The sequence below is a fragment of the Schistocerca piceifrons genome, chromosome 1 (assembly GCF_021461385.2).
Source record: "Schistocerca piceifrons isolate TAMUIC-IGC-003096 chromosome 1, iqSchPice1.1, whole genome shotgun sequence".
NCBI lineage: Eukaryota > Metazoa > Arthropoda > Insecta > Orthoptera > Acrididae > Schistocerca > Schistocerca piceifrons.
The window spans coordinates 657,439,849-657,460,721 of record NC_060138.1 but is presented as its reverse complement, the minus strand read 5'-3'; the positions used below and the strand labels follow the sequence as shown (position 1 = coordinate 657,460,721).

General features: G+C 37.5%; 1 protein-coding gene across 1 annotated transcript in view; it reads right to left on the bottom strand.

Annotated features, from left to right (window-relative positions):
- LOC124787845 (28S ribosomal protein S5, mitochondrial) overlaps nt 1–6,951 on the bottom strand; it is a 109,113-nt gene extending 102,162 nt beyond the window's left edge. The window contains exons 1-4 of the mRNA XM_047254799.1: nt 6,771–6,951; nt 6,567–6,686; nt 6,329–6,454; nt 5,483–5,710 (exon numbers count right to left, since the gene is read on the bottom strand). Coding sequence (XP_047110755.1) covers nt 5,483–5,710; nt 6,329–6,454; nt 6,567–6,686; nt 6,771–6,813 — 517 coding nt within the window. The 5' untranslated portion in view covers nt 6,814–6,951. The remainder of the gene's footprint in view (nt 1–5,482; nt 5,711–6,328; nt 6,455–6,566; nt 6,687–6,770) is intronic.
- Nucleotides 6,952–20,873: the final 13,922 nt, after the last annotated feature.

Below are 20,873 nucleotides of genomic sequence, written 5' to 3'. Positions count from 1 at the left end.
ATTGGGTCACAACTGTCGCGTGCGAATTTTCATAAATTGCTTTGTTTATGTCTTTGGTAGGTATGGATATGATGACAAGGCCAACAGTTTTCGGTTGTTGGCGATGATGGGGGCATTGTCTCTAGTAAAATTTCTTCAACTACTCGGATTTTTGGGTGAAGTTATGAAGTCTTCAGAGTGTTGTAAAGAAATGAGGCTTACTAAAGTTCCGGCGTCTCAGGCCAGGAATGGCTATATGTGGAGACGTCATAAGGATAATAGGTCAAGGGAAGTGTTCAATTCCAATTTTCTAGGTGGTTTTTCTTTTTATGGTAGTATTAAGTGAGGTGGTGGTGAAAGTTTTGAGATTTATAGTGAGGTATTGGTAGCTGCTGTTGACCTAAATAGGTCAAGGGAAGTGTTAGATTCCAATATTGTTGGTTATTTTGTGTTTTTCTGAGATAGTGATGATTGTGGATGTGCTTGTAGTTTTGGGTTTTATGATTTGGTATCGGTACTTTCTGTTAACCTATAGAGGTCAAGGTAAGTGTTTGATTCCAGTAGATATTGTTTTCAGTTGATTTTTTGAAGGTTGTGGTCATTTTATTTTAACGTTTTTGTCATTTGGTTTAGTGGCATGTGTTTATTTTTAGTTTGTCCCCACCCAAAAACCCCCAATTTCCCCTGCGTATCCTGTTAGTTTCATTATATTTTTGAAGGAATATGTGTTTAATGGTTTTTCGATCTATTTTTGTGTTTGCTGTCATGTTTACGCAATGACGTCATAGTCACCATATGGGAGTAGTTGTGAGTGGCCGTTTCCGCCATATTGGTGACGTCATTGGTCATAGAAGACGGGTGAAATCTGACGTTTCCGTTAAAAAAAAGCCTACAAAGGAAGACCACAGAGCAAATTCTTACAATAGAGGACATGTATGCCTTCTGCAAGAATAATATTAAAGGCAACACCTATTTTCTTCTCAAGAAAGAAGAGGAAGTTCTTCATATTGAAACAACACTTCAAACCGGATTTGAAAACTGTGTAGCAATAAAAGAAACAAAGCAATTCTGCAAATTCTGCACTGGAGAAAACTTAGTTCGATGTTTTCTAACACCAGATACTGAAATTTATGAGGGTCATTGTGTCAGTAAACCTCTGTCTTTAACATTGAATGACATAGTGGCATGTATGTATGATAAGACATTGGTGGCTTGCACAGGTTATTTGGAAAACAATGATGTTTTCATGCATATTTACCATCCTGCTCACCCAAGAACATCATTCAAGAAATCTACTAGTGACATAGTTTGGACACCAATGAAAAATGTTTTAAGGAAGCTTTCAGTGCTTGAATTTACCACAGCAACAGGGGGTCTTATTTTACATCATTAAATCTGTCTGAAGAAATAAGTTTTCTTAACAATCACTACTAGGATAGGACAGGATGCACTGCATCTTGAAATTATGTTAATTGAAAATATTTATTTGAAATTTGTCAAGATAATATAAATGTCCCCCCATGAACCATAGACCTTGTCGTTGGTGGGGAGGCTTGCATGCCTCAGCGATACAGATAGCCGTACAGTAGGTGAAACCACAACATAGGGGTATCTGTTGAGAGGCCAGACAAACGTGTGGTTCCTGAAGAGGGAAGCAGCCTTTTCAGTAGTTGCAGGGGCAACAGTCTGGATGATTGACTGATCTGGCTTTGCAACACTAACCACAACGGCCTTGCTGTGCTGGTACTGCAAACGGCTGAAAGCCAAGGGAAACTACAGCTGTAATTTTTCCAGAGGGCATGCAGCTTTACTGTATGGTTAAATGATTATGGCGCCTTCTTGGGTAAAATATTCCGGGGTAAAATAGTCCCCCATTCAGATCTACTGGCGGGGACTACTGAAGAGGACGTCGTTATCAGGAGAAAGAAAACTGGCGTTCTACGGATCGGAGCATGGGATGTCAGATCCCTTAATTGGGCAGGTAGGTTAGAAAATTTAAAAAGGGAAATGGATAGGTTAAAGTTAGATTTAGTGGGAATCAGCGAAGTTCGGTGGCAGGAGGAACAAGACTTTTGGTCAGGTGAATACCGGGTTATAAATACAAAATCAAATAGGGATAATGCAGGAGTAGGTTTAACAATGAATAAAAAAATAGGAGTATGGGTAAGCTACTACAAACAGCATAATGAATGCCTTATTGTGGCCCAGATAGACCCGAAGCCCATGCCTACTACAGTGGCACAAGTTTATATGCCAACTAGCTCTGCAGATGACGAAGAAATTGAAGAAATGTATGATGAAATAAAAGAAATTATTCAGATAGCGAAGGGAGATGAAAATTTAATAATCATGGGTGACTGGAACTCAATAGTAGCAAAAGGAAGAGAAGGAAATAGGTGAATATGGATTGGGGGTAAGAAATGAAAGAGGAAACTGCCTGGTAGAATTTTGCATAGAGCATAACTTAATCATAGTTAACACTTGGTTCAAGAATCATGAAAGAAGGTTGTATACATGGAAGAAGCCTGGCGATACTGGAAGTTCTCAGATAGATTATATAATAGTAAGACAGAGATTTAGGAACCAGGTTTTGAATTTTAAGACATTTCCAGGGGCAGTGTGGACTCTGACCACAATCTATTGGTTATGAACTGTAGATTAAAACTGAAGAAACATGCAAAAAGGTGGGAATTTAAGGAGATGGGACCTGGATAAACTGACAGAACCAGAGGTTGTACAGAGTTTCAGGGAGAGCATAAGGGAACAATTGACAGGAATGGGGGAAAGAAATAGTCTAGCAGAAGAATGGGTAGCTTTGAGAGATGAAATAGTGAAGGTAGCAGAAGATCAAATAGGTAAAAAGACGAGGGCTAGTAGAAATCCTTGGGTAACAGAACAGATACGGAATTTAATTGATGAAAGGAGAAAATATAAAAATGCAATAAATGAAGCAGGCAAAGAGGAATACAAACGGTTCAAAAATGAGATCGACAGGAAGTGCAAAATAGCTAAGCAGGGATGGCTAGAGGACAAATGTAAGGATGTAGAGGCACATATCACTAGGTGTAAGATAGATCCTGCCTACAGAAAAATTAAAGAGACGTTTGGAGAAAAGACAACCACTTGTATGAATAACAAGAGCTCAGATGGAAACCCAGTTCTAAGCAAAGAAGGGAAAGCAGAAAGGTGCAAGGAGTATGCAGAGGGTCTATACAAGAGCGATGTTCTGGAGGACAATATTACGCAAATGGAAGAGGATGTAGATGAAGATGAAATGGGAGATATGATACTGCGTGAAGAGTTTGACAGGATACTAAAAGTCCTACGTTGAAACAAGGCCCCGGGAGTAGCCAACATTCCATTAGAACTACTGACAGCCTTGGGAGAGCCAGTCCTGACAAAACTCTACCATCTGGTGAACAAGGTGTATGGGACAGGCGAAATACCCTCAGACTTCAAGAAAAATAATTCTAATCCCAAAGAAAGCAGGTGTTGACAGATGTGAAAATTACCGAACTATCAGTTTAATAAGTCACAGCTACAAAATACTAACGCGAATTCTTTACAGACGAATGGAAAAACTGATAGAAGCTGACCCTGGGATAGTTCAGTTTGGATTCCATAGAAATGTTGGAACATGTGAGGTAATACTGACCCTACGACTTATCTTAGAAGCTAGATTAAGAAAAGGCAAACCTACGTTTCTAGCATTTGTAGACTTGGAGAAAGCTTTTGACAATGTTGACTGGAATACTCTCTTTCAAATTCTAAAGGTGGCAGGTGTAAAATACAGGGAGCGAAAGGCTATTTACAATTTGTACAGAAACCAGATGGCATTTATAAGAGTCTAGAGACATGAAAGGGAAGCAGTGGTTGGAAAGGGAGTGAGACAGAGTTGTAGCCTCTCCCCTATGTTATTCAATCTGTATATTGAGCAAGCAGTAAAGGAAACAAAAGAAAAATTTGGAGTAGGAATTAAAATCCTGGAGGAGGAATAAAACCTTTGAGGTTCGCCAATGACATTTTAATTCTGTCAGAGACAGCAAAGGACCTGGAAGAGCAGCTTAACGGAATGGACAGTGTCTTGAAAGGAGAATATAAGATGAACATCAACAAAAGCAAAACGAGGATAATGAAATGTAGTCGAATTAAGTTGGGTGATGCTGAGGGAATTAGATTAGGAAATGAGACACTTGAAGTAGTAAAGGAGTTTTGCTATTTGGGGAGCAAAATAACTGACGATGGTCGAAGTAGATTTGTATGGAGTGTAGCCATGTATGGAAGTGAAACATGGACGATAAATAGTTTGGACAAGAAGAGAATTGAAGCTTTCGAAATGTGGTGCTACTGAAGAATGCTGAAGATTAGATTGATAGATCACATAACTAATGAGGAGGTATTGGATAGAATTGGGGGAAGAGGCGTTTGTGGAACAACTTGACTCGTTTGTGGAACAACTTGACTAGAAGAAGGGATCGGTTGGTAGGACATGTTCTGAGGCATCAAGGGATCACCAATTTAGTATTGGAGGGTAAAAGTCATAGAGGGAGACCAAGAGATGAATACAATAAGCAGATTCAGAAGGATATAGGTTTCAGTAAGTACTGGGAGACGAAGCAGCTTGCACAGAATAGAGTAGCATGGAGAGATGCATCAAACCAGTCTCAGGATTGAGGACAACAACAACAACAACAACAACAACAATATAAATGTTAAGTTCAGCAATTTTTTTGGGTTCTTGAATATAATTCAGTACCTCAACTTCAACAATAACTGATTAGATCAAGCCAATATCACACATGAATTATGCAACAGTCATCAGATCAATTTCAGCGTAATGTGAATTATTTCATCATTTCCAAAATTTCCTATCTTTGTTCAGAGTCAAATACCAATGTTGACATTTTTACAGTACTTTGCTATCATGTAAGTGTACAAAATGTGCAAAAATCAAATTTTTTATAGACATTTCCACCAGAGATAACTAGCCCCAAAATTTATTTTTTGTAAAGACTTGCAAATTTCGAAAATTTATGAAATATTAAAGAAACATTTGACAGTGTTCTTGCTCTATATATGGTTAGTACATTACGATATCTAACTAGAGAGAAAAATACACTCTGATAAATCACTCCTTCGTTGTTATTTTTGGGTCTAAAAGGTGGATTTTCTAAGTTTTCACTATCAAACTTTGGAGATCACTTTGACTGGTTATTATTGAATTAAGGGTATTTTGGGAGATAAACAATGTTCTAGAGGAGACTTTCCTAAAACCAATCACCCAAATTGACACTAATGTCTTCAAATGGAAAACAGTCATGCACTTACAAATAAAAATGGATGCCATTCATTGAACGTGAGCAAGGTAAACTTTTAAGAACTGTTTTAACTTCTCAACTATAAGGTAATCACATATAAAAGAACTGAAATACTTAAAACAACTTAATTTTTATTGGATCACTTCACTTTGAGTGCCCTGGCATGCTTTTTCGTGAGCACATACCTTCACCTATGTCATCTGGAGGACCAATGCTGCGTCCAGGCATCTTTGCACCAGACCAGCCCCGCTCGGTAGGAGCTAGGCGCAGTCTTCGAAAGACACCCATCTCATTGCGCATTTTAATGAGGCGCGCTTCACGTTCTGTGTCTTCAGGAAGCTGCTGCTGTTGCACTAACTCTCGCCCTCGAACAACTGGCCCAGTCAAGCCTGGCCATACTATGTTTGCCTTTCCTGTATAAAAAAATATTTAATGTCAACAACACAATATTGAACTTTCTGACTAAAAAAAAATACCATATAAACAGGTGAAAGATTACCACTATTTTCAGCAACATGAAAAACTAAAATAAAGACAAAGACAAATATATGTACGTTTCTGCTAAGATAAAGAGGTTTATAGGCCAACAGAATCTGCATTAGCTTATGTGAGAAGTTTTGTCAGTATGTCAGCTCTGTGATAAACAGCCGATACAAATTTAAAGTCACACATTATTACCAAATAATACTGAAAAATTTATATGCCCTCATTTACTTTCACAAGTGAAGTTACGAACACAAATTCCAGAAGCTGTGAGAAGCAATAACGACTACTATTTTTACATTGCTACGTTCCTCCAATGGCATTGTTACAGAACAAAGCATGCACTCTCATTCTCCATCAGGTATATCATAACGGTCACAATGAACGCGCGATGAAAAGGAAAACACATGTGTTAAATGTAATGTTATAAAACTGCTGTCATTTGTTAACTACGTATGCATTATTAACAGCCGTACAACCGATGCATTAGACACATTATTGCAAGATATTGATAATCTAACGAAGATAGAAATTGGCCTCTGACTCACCAACACCTATAATTTGACCTTTATTTAAGTTCTTCGCTATCTTCTTTCCCACTCCCTTACCCCGACCTCTTTTCTTGCCCGCATTGCTAACGCTGGTTACACCTTTCCACAGTTCTTCAGCAGGCACTAAAAAACATAAACAAGACTTCAAAATGTAGTATATTCATTCAGGGTCATTAAACGTCTACGTTCTAATGCGAAAGCGACTGAAAAGATAATAGGGCATGCCAATAATTACATTTATTGAAGAACGTCGCCGGCCTTATTTGCTGCTGTAAAACGTTGCAGGGCCTTATTTTTGGCAAATCACATGCCGACTGTCTTACAGACGATATCAATTTCTGCTGGACTAGTGCCCCTGAAATGAGATGTGGTGTTTCACAGAAAAGTTACAAAATTCACAAATCTCACACAAAACATTTCAAATTTTCAAATGAATTACCAGTCTGTTGCGCGAGTTTTAAAATACTGCGACAGTTTAACATCTTACTATACAACAGACACAGAATGACAGTTAACTAGTCGTAACTCTAGCTGTCATAACAATACTTCAGTACTTTTCATATTTATCCCCCACATTGCAAACAATAACATAACACACTACTCATACTCAAACTCAATCTTTGCCCAAAGTTGCTAGTCAAGCCACAGTCTAAAGGCCCGTCAACACGCAACAATCTGTCTGCGCAAATGTCTGCGCACATCACATCTGCGCAGACAGATCGTTGCGTGTGGACAGAAGATTGGCACCAACCTGAGGTGTGTGCAAACCTGGAAGTTGGAGTTGGAGTTGGAGGTTTGAGCGAAACCTCTCAAATCTGTGGGTTCAAACCACATCTGCGCAGACAAGTTGGAGCGTGTGGACAGGAGATCGCCGCAAATCTGGCGCGAAACAGCTGTTTGCTCAGTCTAGTGTTTGTATTTGTGCGCACAGGGCATTAAAATGGCTGATACTCGTCAGTGTTCTCGAGAGTTTGTTAGTGAATTCATTGAAATATATAGAAACCACCCATGTTTCTGGAAGATTAAAAGTAAAAAATATAGTGACCGAGACAAAATGACGGCACCATACAATGCTCTAATTGAAAAATTGCGGGTAGTTGACCCCTCGGCAAAGAGAGAAATAGTAATAAAAAAATAAAAAATTCTTTGCGAACTGTTTACCGAAAAGAGTTATCCAAAGTTCAGAAACCTAGAAGATCGGGTGTAGGAGTAGATCAAGTATACCAGCCAACGTTATGGTATTTTGATCTGCTTGGCTTTCTTAAGGTTCGCCCTGCAAATTTCGCGGTAAATTTACGTGAGAAAACTGCTTTCCTTTTCCAGCCACTGGTCTACACCATTTTGACCGCTTTCTCTGTTTCCTGCGGTTGGTCTGAATGTTTTTTGCAACGCATAGATATTTATGGTCGAAGTTGCCGTTCGAAAGAGCAGCGTCTCGCGACGTGCGTCTCGCGGGCCCCAAGGAATCGCTTCATGACGCCATCAGTAAGGCTGAAAGCATGTCAGCGCTGCCTGGTGACTAGACATGTAAACAACTCTGTTGACGTAAGTGACGTCACATGTTGGCCACAGCGTTTGTACAGACTTGCCATCAGCTATTCTTTTGGAATGTCAAATCAATCCAGATTGTTTGAATGAAGATTCCATTAACAGAATTAAATGTAGAAAGAAGGTTTGAATGCGAATAATCTGGATTATGGTGACATAATAATCCGCAGCGTAGCCAAAGTTACACATTAGAGTCTTACGTGAATGATTGAAGCCAACTGATAACAAATTATTGGTCGAAAGGCAGAGTGATTTATAGCGTTACACATATTACGCATTGAGGACAATGTGTATAAATGTTTTTAACGCATTAACTGCAGCTTACCAATGTAGGCTAACTACCACTGAGACGTTTGCAGCACGAATTTGTCTTTGAACCCATACCAGCAGTAGCACATGCGGAAAAACAAATCAAATATGGTAAAGGATACGTCGTGGAACGCCCATTGCATTTTTCCAGTTTGTGTACGATATCTGTAAATAATATGCAGTAAAACACGTCGGATGATTGTTCATTTTCTAATATGCGTTTTTTGGGGATAACCCAGTAGTTTTATTTTTTTATTATGAGAAATGCATTAAATGTGGGAAAGTACATTTAAATACGCCGCAAACAAATATTAGGCAAAGCCACACGTCTGTCTGTTATCACAACCGTTATTTCTCATTCGCTGTGTTCCACAACTGTCGACGAAATTATCGCTTTTTAACCTAATGTAGACCTCAGACTATGCTACAAATAGTTATTACTGCAGCCAAGGTTTCTAGGGAAAGGGGGGAAGGGGGCGAAATCCAGTATAGTGCTCTAGCCCAGATATGTGCTCTTGCCCAGTGTGTTACCGATATGCTTAAATTTTGATCGCTGTTTTTCTGTAAACAAATAGCTATATGGCAATCACATCTCCCTGTATGTAGTTTCTCAAAAATCCCGTTTATGTGATCTTAAGATAAAAAGAGCTCAATGAGGGAACATTAATAGATCCAAGCAGTAAGCCTACTGACATCTCCAAATTGTAAGACTGCTATAGATGCAAGTCACTGATTGTCAGAGTGTATCAGTGGGACAAAACATTTGAAGTAAATCACAAAGCTTAGGTTAGTTCAACTATTACTTCTTAATGTAAGAGGCAGTCACAATTTTCTTCCGTATTTTGGTGTACATACATACTACACAAGCAACCAAATGGTACCTGGTGGAGGGTACCTTGTACCACTACAAATCATTTTCTTTCCTGTTCCACTCGCAAACAGAGAGAGGGAAGATTAAAACTGTGTGCCCGAGCGAGACTCGAACTCGGGACCTTTGCCTTTCGCGAGCAAGTGCTCTACCATCTGAGCTACCGAAGAACGACTCATGCTCGGTACTCACAGCTCTACTTCTGCCAGTATCTCGTCTCCTACCTTCCAAACTTTACAGAAGCTCTCCTGCGAACGTTGCAGAACTAGCACTCCTGAAAGAAAGGATATAGCGGAGACATGGCTTAGCCACAGCCTGGGGGGATGTTTCTCATTCTGGAAACATTTAAAGTGTTTCAATTGAATTGATTCTGCATTATTTCTCTTGCTCATGTACTTGACATTAATGCTACCAAGTTGTGTTCTTGTACAGTAATTAGTTTCCATGTTATAACATGTTAAATATAGAAAGTTTAACTGTAACCAAGCAGGAGTTTTCTTTGATGACAATATCAGTTCCAGTGCACAACTGAATTTCAAAATCTGTCTTGTGGGGTGAAAATCCATTACTGCTGCTATCTTGTGCTGACAATGAGATGACTTTCATAGAAATACTGAGTTATTTCATTTGTAATACAGTTTCATAGTTTTTGTAGTTGCTCATAACCTTTACACTTGCATGCAATAGATGTAGCATCAGCATACAAAACTATCCTTGAGTTTGGGGAGCAGTATTTTGTCATTTACATAAATCGACAAAAGAAAGTATCCCAGTACTAAGTCCTGGGTACCCTGTATTACATATCAGTAATTTTAGATCAGTGTATGCCACTCGCCATTCTTAAGAGCGAAAACTGATTTGAGTTACATAAGGTTTTATTAAACTGTGAACAATTATCAGCATTATTACCCAGCCGTTTTCCCAGAGTATTTACTATCTCTCTCTACAAGCAATTGATAGAGATTAGCTTTCCCATCTATAGCTTATCGCAGAAAGTTCAGTAACACCTTCAACATGTAAGGAATTGAGCACCAACTATTGGCACTTTTGCAACATCACCATAGGGTTTGATATCCCTACTGAAAGACGAGCAGAAATTTTTTGTTAATTGGTGCATAATAAGGCTCTTTTTTGGTATACCAGTGTTCAGTAATAACTGAAACATCTGGTTTATTAAAACATGCTATTATGTCCAAATCATTGCTTACTTCCTAGGCTCGTAAAGTTTTGGAAGATGATCTTTGTTCGCAGGTTGCATTGTCACCACATGTTTTTTCTTTTGTTTTGTTTGTAACCATAAATATCCTCATTAAGTGAATCAGATGTACTTGTCAAACTGGGAAGAGGACACAAAAAGGTCACACATGTACAAAATAATAATAAAAGGAAAGATTCCAAACGAGTTTCTTACAGCAAAATGTAAAACTTAATTGTTTTTGGATATATTACTTACTTACATCCTTCATTCAAAAACTTAAGAAGGCTGTTAGTTTAGTGTCTTCAAGGCATAATGCTGTTTCACTGAGCATCGCAACAATCAAACCTGAGATAGTAGTTTACTATGATACTACATTTTTGCTTCAAGTTTCTGAATGGCAGTTGATGAGATCATATCTGAAGAGACAGCTATCAACCCATGCTTTCAGCATGAAGTAGGATTACAATTACCAGAATTCTGAAATGTGGATCTAGTAAACCTAGAGTTGCTCTAGGAAAATAAGTAAGATGTGACATGTGTCCCAGATCAAAGATGAGAAAATGAAAGGTTGCTGTATTAGTTATAGCACACAAATATGCAGTGACTAAGAAGTGTGAAATGACTGTGTTCAAAGCTATGTAGACTTGTTTAATTCCTGGTTTAAGTCATTCACATTATTTCATTGCTGTGTTTCCTGCTGCCATCCATTAATACCAGAATGTCAACAACTACTTTGTTACTTTAAAATCTTCAACATGGTCACTGTGGTTGACACAAAGGTCAATAAGAGCTACTAGCCACGAGCTTTTAAGTGTCAGCTGCAGTGAATGTGCAAAACAAGAAAATTTTTGCAATTTAATTTAAAGTCCTATTCAGCTTCCTTTTTCAGGCGTGTTTATTTTTAAATATTAAAACTGATGAGAGTTTCATTACAATTTTGAAATCTGGATGACATCATCCCAGCATTGCAACAAAATGTGCACCATACACAACAGGTTCAATGCAATCTCTCCTCTCCACAAATTTGCACCTCAGATGTGTTATATGTCATATATATGTTATACATCATATAACACTACAGTTAATTTTCCATATATCTGAGCAAAACGAGTTATTGTGTGTCCATGTTTATCTCATCTAGGCATTGCATCTTTCCCTTAACTTCAGTGTGCTTTACAATAAAATTTGTATGAAACGTTTTCTGTGCAAATTACCTATTCTACACCTACAGTTAATGCTTGTGTAACCCAGTATGCCATTCAGGTGGGTTTACTGGTGTGTCAATATAATTGCCAGGTTTGGTTTGAAAGGGATTCTTGAAATATATTCCCACAAACATTTTTAAGTATCTATTCTCAGTTGCAAAATATATTACACACTGTCAGTGCCATTTCAATGCAAAAATTTTAAATCATGCTGGGGAATATACCAATAACACAGTTGCAGCATACCTCAGAAATTTAATTTTAGATGCTTCAACCAATGACAATTACGGACCAAGTCTTGCACTGCCCTGTTTTGTGTATTAACCCGTTGGCTGGCATGAAGGTGCTGGTGGTCACAGAAGATTGCTCTGCTGGGGCCAGCAGTGATCTCATGGTAACAACCAGGTATCAGCAATTTTACACTTTAATCTTAGTGAGGAAAAATATTTACTTATATTTGAGATCCCTTACCATTTCAAGACGATTTTTCGGTTTGCGGTATTTTTCTTTAAATGACTACAAAGTTATTCATGAATTCCGTTCTAGATACATATTTAACATAAGATATTTAACTGTGTAAGGGATAATTCCTGAAACAGTAATTAGCATTATAGCTGTATCTTTTTAGCCAAGGCTGTACAGATGCATATACTTCACACTAGTTCCTAAATGACTGCTTAACACATTGACTACCATGCTGCTGACAGCAGAGCAGCACACTTAATGCTGTATGCCAGACCTGGTGGTGAAACAGCCATTACTAATCATGTCACGGCCAAGAAATGCAGAAGATAATCTCTCAGGGAGTACTATAATCTAATAATGTAAAATTATAACTACAAAGGCCATTTCTAATTATGTCTACCAAGCAAATTATGCTTTGAGTCAGTGATTTCTTTTGCCATAACTGACTAGTGAACACGCATGCCAGAGGATGGTGAATATTTATACTTTGCCTGTGAGAAGCAGTTATGCACATAGTCCAATTTATGTTGAAATTATCACCTGGGTATTTTAATTAAATCTGGTCTACTATAAGCAACATGATAAAGGAATCAAAAGAAAGACACACACAGAATTAATTTCTTTATTAACAATGCTCGGATTTCCACATCACCATAGAGGTACCAAGCTGGATGTGTTACTCGTTTTTTTACATGGCGAGTTTCCCCAGTAGGGCTATAAACCATGAAACAGACAAAAAAGCTACTTCTCGTTGTCTTCTCTTCCTTGGACTTTCACTTCAGAAACTCTGAAACATCCATTACAAAAACACATTACACCACTCACAAACCTGGATTCAGTCACTGCAATTCATATCTATTTTACTGTCAAAAATACTGACTATGATCAATGATTAATTGTGAACATTCAAAAGTTTTCAAATGTGCAGGTTACTGTTAGAATACAGTTACTACACAATTTTTGATCAGGAAAAAGTTACGATGATTGCAACTTAAATACCGAAGCCATTTGTTATGAGAATACGCCGTTACCACAAATAATCCACATAGATGCATTGAAAGAAACTTTACTGAGTAACATAATGCATCAGAATACTATAGGCAGAAAGAATGAAATTTCTGTAGATTTACCATACATTTTACTTTTCTTGCGCATGATAAGATTACTAAGAGAAGTTACTTACCGTCCATTGTCTGGAATATAAACTATCCTTTCTCGTCTGCAAACACGTGCTTTTGCAGCAAGTATTATCAATTTTTTTCCGTGATTGAAAAGCTTTAACGCACACAAATCCACAAGGCATCAGCATGCCATGTTCAAAGAATATCCGCGTTTCGAAAACTACCAGCGATATTGGCATGCATGAGACGACGTCATGCCATGATATGACGTCATGATTCCTCGGAGCCCGCAAGACGCAGAAGCGGAACGTTCAGCGAGAGAAGCTGAGCGTTCTGCTAGAGACGCAGAGCGTTTCACCAAATTGCCGGAAAGTATTTCTGCTAGAGAAGCAGAGCGTTTTGCCCAATATTTTAAAAGAAAATAAAAAATTTGCCAATGAATTAAATAACTTAGACTCATGTTTTAAGAAAAGATTTGAAAAAGTTCAATATGACGTACATGAGATTACTGAAAGGTACAATACCTTGAGCATTAAAGTTACGCATTTAGAATCGAGTCAGGATCAGATCGTAAAAGATGTTAATAACTTCGTAAAAGATGTTAATAATTTGAGCGATAGGATGGATAAATTAGAATTTAATACTAAAGAAGCTGAAGATAATTATTTAGAGGAACAATCGAAGGGCGCTGAAGAAAGATTTTCTAAATGGTTTGAAGAAAAATCTTCCAGGGTTTCTAAACAAGCCTCTGATATTGTAGATGATATTCAGCGGTCACGCCAGGAAAATAATTAATCATTATACGCAAGAATTTAAATTAATAAAGGAAAGAGCGTTAGAGGAAGTATCGAAACAGCTTTTAAATTCAAATTCCAAAGTTTTTAATAATGAAATTCCTGACGAGGGAATGGACAGATTGGATACCGGAGTGATGCAAATCGATATCCTTTCTGACCGTGATTTTAATTTTAGACCGAAGAAATGGGTGCAATTTGGTGGAGAAGCGAATGAAAATGATGTAATGTCTGGCTGGGATTCGGAACCCCGTATGCAGCAAGGTTATTCATTTAATTTAAAAATTGAAACCAGTATCTTTAAAGTAGACAATTTCCCACGTTTTCAATCGAGAAAAATAGCGTTCAAATACATCCTTAAGTATTCATTAATAGCTTTAATAGAGTATTTCCCCAAGGTTGGATAGAAAAGTACAAAATACAGTATATTGTCTCTAAAATGGTTGGAGAAGCAGCTATATTGGCTACCGATGCAAGCAAACGATGTTTTTCATGTCAGGAATTTGAAAGGGCTATTTCTGGCAAAATTCTGGTCATTTAGCAAACAAGAAAGATTACGAAATGAGGTTTGTAATCCAGAGATATTCCATCCTAAAAAGAGTACTCTTAGGAATAATTTTGAAAAATACATAAATAAGACGAAATTCTGGTATAATCTTATTTCGTTTAGGGAAGTAATAAGAATTTTAAGATCTAGATTGCCAATTTATATTCGAGAACGTCTAGTAACGGTGCCCGATGACGATCTTAAGTATTTTTTGTCCATGGTAGATGAAGTAGACATTCTGTTAGAAGATGCTAGACATCAGAATATTAACAACAATTATTGTTAATTTAATGTAGGTAGTGGTAATGGCAACAATCTTAACTACAACAATAACAACTTCGCTTGGGGAAACGGCAATCGAAATGGGAATAATAATAATAATAATAATAATAATAATAATAATAATATTAATCAAAGGCAAAATTTTGATTCTGGGTAAAGGTATAGACCTTCCTTAGGGAACAATAATTCGAATTTTGGTAACAACCATTAATACGGTTCTAATAATAATAAGTGGGAGTCAGGAACGGTAATAATATATCGAATGAAGTCCAGAACAGGAAGCATAGATCTACAGAAAACCAATCACAAATTTTTAACGGAATGCACAATATTTCTGCACTGAGTACATCTTGGGCACATAATTGAAATGTACAATGGGAGGAGCCATGTGAAAGTAATGGTAATAGTATTTTCGGAACCAGTGTGACAATTCAGTACCGTTATCCGATAGAAAAGGTTTTAATAATTCCGGTGCTTTAGGTAACGGTCAACATACTCTGAGAATAGTAGAAGTACATGACAAACCCAAACTTACGACTGAAACTAGGGAGCTAAACTGAATCCAGTCAACTTTGGCCTTCCTCGGTTGGCTGGAGGGCATGCGGAAGGCATATCGTGTGATACGTACATACTCCGGTATAATAATGAGAAAGATATCCGAGGAGAACTGTTAGAGGAAAGACACTGTACGAATACCAATAAAGAGACTTTATTAGCCACGATGGAGGTAAAGATTGGAGAAATTCCTGTGCAGATATTGATAGATACTAGGTCCTCAGAGAATGTCATGAATTACAGTTTCTATAATCAGATTTGTCGATGTAAAACGACGCGGACTTTACCGGTATCTGGGTGCACGATCTCTGGGGCATTTAGTGCTAAAGCACAACATGTTAGGATGCAGGTTCAGGTTGAGATTGGAATACAAGATGATCGACTAATAATCGACTTCTTGATTGTTGAGAAACATTCTGTAATGTGTATTTGGGGTTGGAATTTCCTAAGAGATCACAGTGCTACCTTAGATATTAAGGAAGCTACGTGTAAGTTAGAAATAAGCGATGTATTTGTTAAGTTAAAGTTCATAAAAAGATTTGATGTTCATTGGAACATACTGTAATAGCTTTAGTATAAGATGTTTGAATAATGACTTTTACTGCAAGGTTGTGATGATCATTGCGAGGATCATACAAATGAAAGCAGTGAAAATATTATTAATGATAAAGTATCAGAATCAGAATATTTCACGGATTTTCAGAGGGAAGAGTTATCTTCAGTATTAAGGAAGTTCAAATCCGTTTTTAATAAGAACCCAGGAGTAATTAAAGGGTTTGAATATAACATAAGGGCTTATCCACATAAGAAATTTTGTAGAGTAAATTGCTCAATACCTTGGTGAAAAGGAGAAGGTGTTCAAAAAGAGATTAAAAAGATGCTAGAAAGGGGTATTATTGAACTGGTGGCCAATGCTATCAGTTTAAAAGCATGGCGTTCGGATTAAATATTAGCGGAGGAGTTTTCATAGCCACACTGGGTACTGTCTTGGGAACTGAATTACTCGAAGCAGTGACTGTGTATGTAGATGACTTATTGGTAGCTACTCAAACTTGGGAAGAGCATTTATATTTGTTAAACAAAGTTCTAGAAAGATTTAAACAATATGGGGTTACTGCTAATTTAACAGAATTTAAATTTGGGAGAAATGAGATCAAGTTTTTGGGGCACATTATTTCATCTAGTGGTATTATACCCGATCCCAAGAAATTAGACAGTCTGAAGAATATTCCTTATCCAAAGTCTAAAAAGCCGTTAAAGTCATTTCTGGGATTGGTGTCTTGTTTCGAAAGTTCTTACCTAACCAAATTCTTAATAGTGACGTTTTATTAAGTTTATTATGGAAAAATGTGTCATGGAATTGGACTATTGACTGTAAGGAAGCGTTTGATAATATTCGCGATATCTTATTACAAGCAGAGATGTTGAGGCATCCGGACTTGGAAAAGGATTTTTGCATTGCAGCTGCTGTGTCAAACGTCGGACTGGGTAGTGTTCTGTTCCAAATGGAGAACGAGAATGATCCTAATACTATTAGAAGTATCAGTTTTGCAAGTAGAATTCAATCAGCATGTGAACGGTCATATAGAACTACCGAGCTAGAAGTTCTGGCCATTGTCTGGTCGTTGAAGACATTGAGGTATTTTGTTTATGGTAAAAAGATTACAGTTTACTGTGACCATCTAGCAGTGTCACTCTTGTTATCCAGTAAAATGTTACATGCCAGGCTAACTCGCTGGGTTCCACTGTTGCAAGAGTATAAGATCGATGTAAAACATGTGAAGGGTCGAGACAACGTAGTAGCATATGCATTGTCCCGATTACCTAAAGGTTTAAAAGAAAATAATTATGACGACAGTGAACACAATTTTAAATTATTTTTAATAAGATCAACATCTTATAAAAAGGAGTTTGATGAAATGTGTAACAAAATCACTGAATTGCAATGTGCCGATAAGAAGTGGGGCAATATAATATGATGTTTGAAACAAGCGAGTAACGTGAGTGGCAATAAATATCACGTAACGTTAGCGACAGCCCCGCACGGTGCACAAGTCCCGCCTGATCATCCCCCTCCACACCAATCCATATCCTACGCTCCGCCCATGATCTGCCGCATGTTCCAACATCAAAGTTGTTCGTATCTCAGATATGCCAGTCATAACAAGGGAGAAAATCATTAGTTAGTACATAATACAGTTTTTCCGCTACCATTGTGAAAAGAATTAGAAATATGTTCATTGAATATGCGAGTTGAAAAAGCATCAATAAGAAAGAAAAATAAAAATGGTATCCACACTGTCTTTTTTATTTCATGAGCTTTCACCTGCACTATATCAAAAAATCTGATATTTGTTAACTGTAGTGAGCCCAAATTTCCGTCACTTCATGTAGTGTAAGAAATTCTGTTGGGAAATATTAATTGGTAGTATTGCCAAGGATACTGTCCATTATCTCGATTGTCTAAAGTAAATGTTGTGCATAAACAAGGCAAAGTCGATGTCTTGGTTTGTTTCTGATTCCCTCATTCAGACTAGAGAATGTAAGAGTGGGATAATGTAGAAATGCCCAATACAGGCAGTCAGATATTTATACAGCGACATTCTTCATTAATATTTGCCTGTGTAATGGGTGAATTTTTACTTGTGAACTCTTATGACTGCTTGCTTGTAGCAGACATGAGATTACTTTGAGTTCTTCTTCAGTGTTTGAGAGCTTTAGAGCTGCCGATTGCTAAACATATGTACATAATTTCGTCAGTGTCATTCCAACACACCTTATCGTACTTTAATGTCTGTTAGGTATCAGTTTTGACAGCAGTTGGCCACAACAGTCAAGATTAGGTACCTTGTGTATGATAACAAGAGCAACATTTGCTGAAGCACTAAAAACATCATCATCTGCTATTGTAAATATTAAAATGTCATCAGCTGCCATAGCTAGTATAACCAATCAATCAGCATCATCCACTTCAAGTAGGAAAAGCAACAGAAACAAGAAACCTGTGGTACAACAGGATTTTTGGTATCCAGCCATAATGAAAACTCCAAGATAACAGTGTTAAACGAAAGGAGAAATACCACCAGTGCTCACTCCCCTGTTCTAAAGATTATGACTCTAAATGTGCAGTGCCTCAAGAACAAATATTGTGAACTTGAAATAGCAGTAAGTAACACCCAACCTGATGTCTTGTGTATTACTGAACATTGGTTTAAGGACCAAGAAATTAGTAGTATTCATATTAATCCATTTAAACTGGCAAATAATTATAGTAGGAAAATTGCAAAAGGTGGTGGAGTCGGTATTTACCTTAGACAAGAGTTAGAATTTAAGAAGAGATGTGAAGCAGAGAACTTACGTATTGAAAAGTGTTTTGAAGCAGGTGCCGTCCAGCTATATGGCCTGATGAAAAAAGTCATAGTCATAACAGTGTATAGATCACCATGTGGAAACATAGAAGTCTTTTTTGATAAATTAGAATTGTTGCTAAATACTATTTACAAAAAGAAACTGTGATTATTCTTTGTGGTGATTTCAATATTAATCTTCTAGTTGAAAGTCAACAAAAAAGGCAATTTTTGGACATATTAAAGAGTTTCAACATGTCACCACACATAAACAATTCAACTAGAATAACAAACACCTCCAATAGCCTCATAGATAACATTTTCTCAAATATGTCAGAAACTGACATAGAGATAACAAACATAGATTTAGGATTGTCTGACCACAATGCTCTCACCATTGAAATCCCTTTAAGGTCGAAGGAAGATAAAGGTGTAAATAATATTTACAAAAGAAACTTCTCTGTGGACAGCTGTAATCAGTTCATAAGTATCTTAGAAAATGAAAATTGGTTAGATGTTATGAAACAGTCAAGTACAGATGAGGCATATAGTGTATTTGCATCGATTTATATATATATACCACAGAGTAATTGCAAATTCAAAGTTATTAAGTAATAATATGGAAATAAAACAGTCCAGAAATAAAACTAAAATAGCATGGGAAATTGTGAGAAAAGAAACCGGGGTACCTACCAAAGACAAGGAAATTATTCTAAAAGATGAGGAGAATAAAATGGTAGATAAATATGCCATGCCTAATTATATAAATAATTATTTTTAAATGTACCCCAGACATTAAGCAGGAATCTTGGGGAGCAGGTTAAGATTGAAGCACCCAAGGCAGCCAGCAGTATGATGGCAGTTCCAACAAACGAAAAGGAAGTTTTAAAAGTGATTAAAAGTCTGAAGTCCAAGATGTCAGCTGGAGTAGATGAGGTGCCAATAATATTAGTAAAGAAAACAGCTAACCAGATAGCGAAACCATTGGCGCACATAGCAAACTTGTCAATGGCTGAGGGCGTGTTTCCACAAAAACTGAAAATTTCTAAAGTCATTCCCCTGTTAAAAAAGGGTGATAAACTTAAAATAGAAAACTACAGACCTGTCTCACTCCTCTCAACTTTCTCTAAAGTTTTAGAGATACTAATGAAATATGGAGTCACACATTATCTTAATATGCACAACCTGATAAACGGTAATCAGCATGGATTTCAAGCTGGGAGAAGTACCGAAACAGCTGTACTAGAATACACAAAAGAAATAATCACTAAATTGGAAGAGGGAAATAGTGTAGTTGGGATAAATCTAGATTTGTCAAAAGCCTTTGTCAAAAGCCTGGTCATTCCCACATAGAATGTATCACAGTGTAGGCAGGTCAGTTGGTAGATCACGTGGGTGGGAATGACCAGCAACAAACTGTCCATTCGCATGAATGGACACAGGCAGACAGTGTTTGTTGGTAATGAGGATCACCCTGTGGCTAAACATGCCTTGGTGCACGGCCAGCACATCTTGGCACAGTGTTACACCGTCCGGGTTATCTGGATACTTCCCACTAACACCAACCTATCCGAACTCCGGAGATGGGAACTTGCTCTTCAATACATCCTCTCTTCCCGTTATCCACCAGGCCTCAATCTCCGCTAATTTCAAGTTGCTGCCACTCATACCTCACCTGTCATTCAACAACATCTTTGCCTCTGCACTTCTGCCTCGACTGACATCTCTGCCCAAACTCTTTGTCTTTAAATATGTCTGCTTGTGTCTGTATATTTGTGGATGGATATGTGTATGTGTGCGCGAGTGTATACCCGTCCTTTTTTCCCCCTAAGGTAAGTCTTTCCGCTCCCGGGATTGGAATGACTCCTTACCCTCTCCCTTAAAACCCACATCCTTTCGTCTTTCCCTTTCCTTCCCTCTTTCCTGATGAGGCAACAGTTTGTTGGGAAAGCTTGAATTTTGTGTGTATGTTTGTGTTCGTTTGTGTGTCTGTCGACCTGCCAGCACTTTCATTTGGTAAGTCACATCATCTTTGTTTTTAGATATAAATAAATAAATAAATAAACGTTATTGAGAGTGCATACCTATGTTTCATTTTGACAGTATTACACAAACCGCTAAGAAGTACTAACAGCACAACACTGCTAGTATGCTCAACCGCGGTAAAACAAAAAACGACGAACCAGCACAACACTGCTAGTGTGAACAACCGCGGTAAAACAAAAAACGACGAACAAAAACACGACAGCGACGAGGACTACCAAAGATCATATTGATGCGCTTTTGGTTGGTGAGAAGCGTCT